The 5,008-nt window shown below is 39.6% G+C and overlaps 1 protein-coding gene across 2 annotated transcripts; it reads left to right on the top strand.

Annotated features, from left to right (window-relative positions):
• Positions 1-1,436: 1,436 nt before the first annotated feature.
• On the top strand, positions 1,437-2,535 carry LOC131405860 (olfactory receptor 11G2-like). 2 transcript variants are annotated; one of them, XM_058541101.1, is made up of 2 exons: positions 1,437-1,465; positions 1,632-2,535. In XM_058541101.1, exons 1-2 carry the CDS (start codon positions 1,437-1,439, stop codon positions 2,533-2,535), a joined length of 933 nt encoding a protein of 310 aa, XP_058397084.1. The 2 variants fall into 2 exon arrangements, with proteins under 2 accessions (XP_058397084.1, XP_058397085.1); XM_058541102.1 differs by lacking the exon at positions 1,437-1,465 and having other exon boundaries at positions 1,585-2,535.
• Positions 2,536-5,008: the final 2,473 nt, after the last annotated feature.

Here is a 5,008-nt window from a genome sequence, read left to right as displayed (position 1 = left end):
AAATGCCTAATGTCCTTGATCATGAGTGAAGCTGGGACAGACGGACTTTAAAAAAATGTTAGACTCTTCTGCTGTCTCCTTTCAACTCCCCTTTATGAAACAAAAACATGTGGTCTCAGAAATTTATTGGGCCCCTAGACAAATGACTTCAAAAGCAGAAAAGAAAAGACTTGTGGGAAATGGAAGTTCATAATGCAGGTACCATAACTTAGCCTATCTTCCCCCCCACCAACAGCACAGTCCACTAACTAGGTTCCAGTTATATTAAAACGGAGTCTGGCAGATCTGTGGAGATTTTATTGGCTCCAAGCATCCCTCATTCCATGGGAATCAGGGAACCTTGAGTTTAAAATGATCCAGAAAGAGTTTTAAAAGGACATGTATTGTGCTATAATTTTTCCTCAGTCTTCTCCCCCCAACCACGGAAATTGTACACCTCCCCCAACACAGCACTCTAAGCACCCACATCTATACTTAAGAAGGGGTGTCAGCTTGCTGCTGCCACATTTTGCTCTAGGTCCTACAGGTTTCTCAGAACTTGAATATTCCTAGTAAAAAAGTCTTAGATTCCTTGTGTCCCAGTGCCAATTTTCAAAAAGCAAAATATAGATTTAACATAGAAGGGGTTTATAACACAGACTTTCTTTATGTTGCTCCTTTTACATTTTTTTACAGAGGATTTAAATGGATTCCAAGGCTTGAGTGCATATTTGTTAAACCAAGGTAATCTAATTCATTCAGAAAAAAAGGAAGGCATCATGCAGACAGTGAATCTTTAAAAGCCACTGCTTAGAAATACTCTCAAGTAGTTACTGGAGGATGGAGCAAAGTTTTACCTTTCCATCCCCTACAAATCCACTGCTTTTTAGAATTCTATGTTACCAATAATGCCCATAGATTATATTATTGGATTAGAATTAGATCTATAACTGAAGACTGAGAAAATTCATATCTCTTATCTAGGTAAACACATACCGGCTTCAACATGGCATATTAATAATTCCTTCACCTTGGTCTACTGTGGATGGCTAGGAATGCTGTTTTAGCAACAGGAACTAAGGCTAATTTGCTCTGTTTGATTTTACTGTTTTACACATGAAATTGGTATATAATATTATTAAATCGATAAGTTAATCATTTAGTTTGAAATAAGACCAGCTTCACAAGTAACGTAAAAAAAGGAATTCAAGATGTTCTATGAGCTCTTCTTACATAGCTACGTAGTTTGACAAGTTTCTGTCACAACTGTAAAGATTCACTTCTTAAAATCAAATAAATTCCATTTTTGTGAGAATGGATAGACAAGTAAATATATAGATATTCTATTAATTGTAAAATCTAATGTCATCTTCAAACACCTCTACAAAATCTTCTTCAAGAGCTTATCAATTCTAATCAAAAGTTTTCTTGAGTCCACAGTGAAAATGTGAATGAGAATGAAGAATCAATCCAGGTCAATATTTCAGTTTTAAAGAAAAAAAGTAGCTATTGATATACGTCTTTATTTTCTTTCCAAGATGGTTTGAATATAAATCGAAGTCCCTATCTGTCTATACACAGTCATTTGATATTTCCTGTCCTTTCACAGCTCATAGACCCATGAAAATCTCCAACACCCCCAACAACTCCAGCATTATCACTGGCTTCATCCTCCTGGGCTTCCCTTGTCCCAGGGAGGGGCAGATCCTCCTCTTTGTGCTCTTCTCTATTATCTACCTCCTGACCCTCATGGGCAATGGTTCCATCATCTGTGCTGTGCTCTGGGATCAGAGACTCCACAACCCCATGTACATCCTGCTCGCCAATTTCTCCTTCCTGGAGATCTGCTATGTCACCTCCACTGTCCCCAACATGCTAGCCACCTTCCTCTCTGACACCAAGGTCATCTCCTTCTCTGGATGTTTTCTCCAGTTCTACTTTTTCTTCTCCTTGGGTGCTACAGAATGCTTTTTCCTGGCTATTATGGCATTTGATCGATACTTTGCCATCTGCCGGCCTCTCCATTACCCCACTCTTATGACTGGACGTCTCTGCACCAATCTTGTGGTCAGCTGCTGGGTACTTGGTTTCCTCTGGTTCTTGATTCCCATCGTCATCGTCTCCCAGATGTCCTTCTGTGGATCCAGGATTATTGACCACTTCCTGTGTGACCCGGGTCCTCTTCTAGCACTCACTTGCAGAAAAACTCCTGGGGTAGAGCTTGTCTTCTCCACGTTAAGTCCTCTGCCCATCATCATTCTCTTTCTCCTCATCATGGCGTCATATGCTCTGGTCCTGAGAACTGTATTCAAAGTCCCTTCAGCAGCTGGAAGAAGAAAGGCTTTCAACACCTGTGGGTCTCATCTTGCTGTGGTTTCACTATTCTATGGCTCAGTACTCGTCATGTATGGGAGCTCAATAACTGAGCAGGAAGCTGGAACACAGAAGATTGTGACGCTGTTTTATTCTGTTGCAACCCCACTCCTTAACCCTATGATATATAGTCTTAGGAACAAAGATATGAAAAAGGCCCTGCAGAAATTTCTGAGAATATAAAAAGTGTTAATCAAAAAGGCTCTTGGGATGCTGGCCCAGTGGCGTTGTGGTTAAGTTTGCGTGCTCCACTTCTGGAAGCCCAGGGCTCACAGGTTCGGATCCTGGGCACAGACCCACGCACCACTCATCAAGCCACACTGTTGTAGGTGTCCCACATAAAGTAGAGGAAGATGGGCACAGATGTTAGCCCAGGGCCAATCTTCCTCAGCAAAAAAAGAGGAGGATTGGTAACAGATGTTAGCTCAGGGCTGAACTTCCTCACAGAAAAAAAAAAAAAAAGGCTCTATTTAACTTACAAACATTTGCAAAAGTTCTATTTAACTTATTTTCAGGTTAAGAAAAATACTTGTTATATTAAGATAATTGTTCATCCTAGTATGGACTAAAACCTCAATCACCTGTGAGCATGTGTCTGCTGTTTATTTTTTCTCTTGGTTCTTGATCATTTGTCCTGTTTCTTACCATGCCTCGATTTTTTTAATTGAAAACTAAACATTATATTTAAAAAATTGTAATGATGATAGGTGTAATAACTCAACAAAAGCTAAATTTTCTTCTACCAATAGATAGAGTAGAAGCAAATCACTTTGATCTCATGTAAGGACTATTTTTAGGTGTCCTAAAAATAATCTATACAAGTTTTTCTCTTATTTATGGAATGTGACCCTTACTCTAGGAACACAGCCTTTCTGAGATCTCAACTGCTAGCCTGGTCTGTTTCAGGACCCCTCCACCTTAACAGGCCTGGCTTCCTATTTCTGTACTCCTTGAACCCCGTGAGTCCGGAAACCACTGCTTAGATCTTCAGACTCCCAATTTCCATTTTCTGCTAGATTTCTTGAAATGTCATCTTAAATGTGAATGGCTTAGAAATATAAAAATGCTTTGAAGGGATATTGGTCAAATTTTGAGCCTCACTTCTCTGTGGTCCTCCTCTCTTTAGGATTTGGTTCTTAAACCCCAGCTGCTTGGGCAGCCACAAACACCAAATCCTTTATTTTCTCAGGTCAGTGAAACTGCTGTTTTCTGCTGAAACTTTATTCTGCCTTCCCCCATTCTTTCCCACATACCTCCATATCCCTGTACTCTCCTGACCCAATGAATTAATTGTCAAATGTCCTCAAGGAAAAACACCCAAGGTGAATGTGGAACTCATCTCCTTGACCCACTCTTCATCGAATTTTAGCCCCCAAAGTCTCGCCCGTGTTGATTGCTTTCCAGTGCCTCCAAAAGGTTGTTTTAAATATTTTGTCCAAATTTTATAGTTACCTTTGATGGAAGGGTTATTTTAACATAAGCTGCTTAGTCATGACCATGCCAGAACTTCTTTTCTATTATAGCTAAATTCCATACATTCTCACATCTTCCCTCCCTTTCACTAGATGAAATTGTTGCATAGTCATGCAAAAACCCACAAATCAGAGATAAGTGGATATAGGGACTAGTATAAAAACAAGTCTGGGGTAAAGACCTGCTTTTCTTTTCATTGCAAACAGCCTTAGATTTCCGAGGATTCCACCCTTGCAAGAGAATTGGTGGGGAGTGGCGGGGGGGTCGTGCCAGCTGGTTACAGTAAACTAAGAGGTAAAAGCAGGACCACAGAGAACAGATTTAGGCCACATCTTTTTTTTTAAATGGGAGGCAATCAGCAATTGTAGATTAGTAAAAATATTTACTCAGGATTTTTATTAGTGACTTGAACTAGTTCTCCTTGAACTCCCTCCTAGGCCCTGAATGAAAGATCATCCCATTATTGAAGTGTCTTTACCAATTTAACTATCGGATTCTGCAGATGAAGAAAATGAGGCTTGGGAATCAGGAGTGATTTGCTGAGGGTTGTAACTTTAATGGTAAAAAACAAAAATTTGCTATCTACCACCCTTTTCACTAGCCCAAGTTATTTTTTCTTTACTAATTCAGCCTATATTTCTATCTTTAGGACATTTCAATCATTTGCCCATCAAAAATTTAGGACTTCTCAATTATTTACCAGTTAAACAATGTTTGTTTCCCTAATATAGGTAAAGCTCTGTAAACAGGAAGGGAACAGAACAACATCCCAACGGGAAAACAAACAAAAAGATATAAACAAATAACATACAGAAAAGTCTCTTAAATTTATAGGAAGAGCACTAATTCATCCATAAAAAGGTAAAGGTAGAATAAGCCTATAATGGTGTTAAAAAGGAGACAACAGGCCCAAAATGGAGTCACTTGTGTTAGGCCCCACAGCAGCAAACCAAGACTTAATCCTAACCTAATTACAGTTTCAACCTCCCTCAGAAATGTGACCTTTAATCAGCCAACCTGAAATTTCCTGGTCAGCACTAGGAAATTTACTGATAGACCTCTTCCATTCCCCTTAGGAGGGCGACTTTGCCCAAGACAATGCATTCTTTGGTAATAATTTCCTTTTGTCTGCTCTCTCTCTGCCTTTAAAATTCTTTCCCTCTCTGTAGCTCAACGGAGCTCC

This window comes from Diceros bicornis, chromosome 5 (genome assembly GCF_020826845.1).
Source record: "Diceros bicornis minor isolate mBicDic1 chromosome 5, mDicBic1.mat.cur, whole genome shotgun sequence".
NCBI classification, from domain to species: Eukaryota; Metazoa; Chordata; class Mammalia; order Perissodactyla; family Rhinocerotidae; genus Diceros; species Diceros bicornis.
The sequence above is the reverse complement of the archived record's forward strand: the minus strand, read 5'-3'. Positions and strand labels throughout refer to the sequence as shown.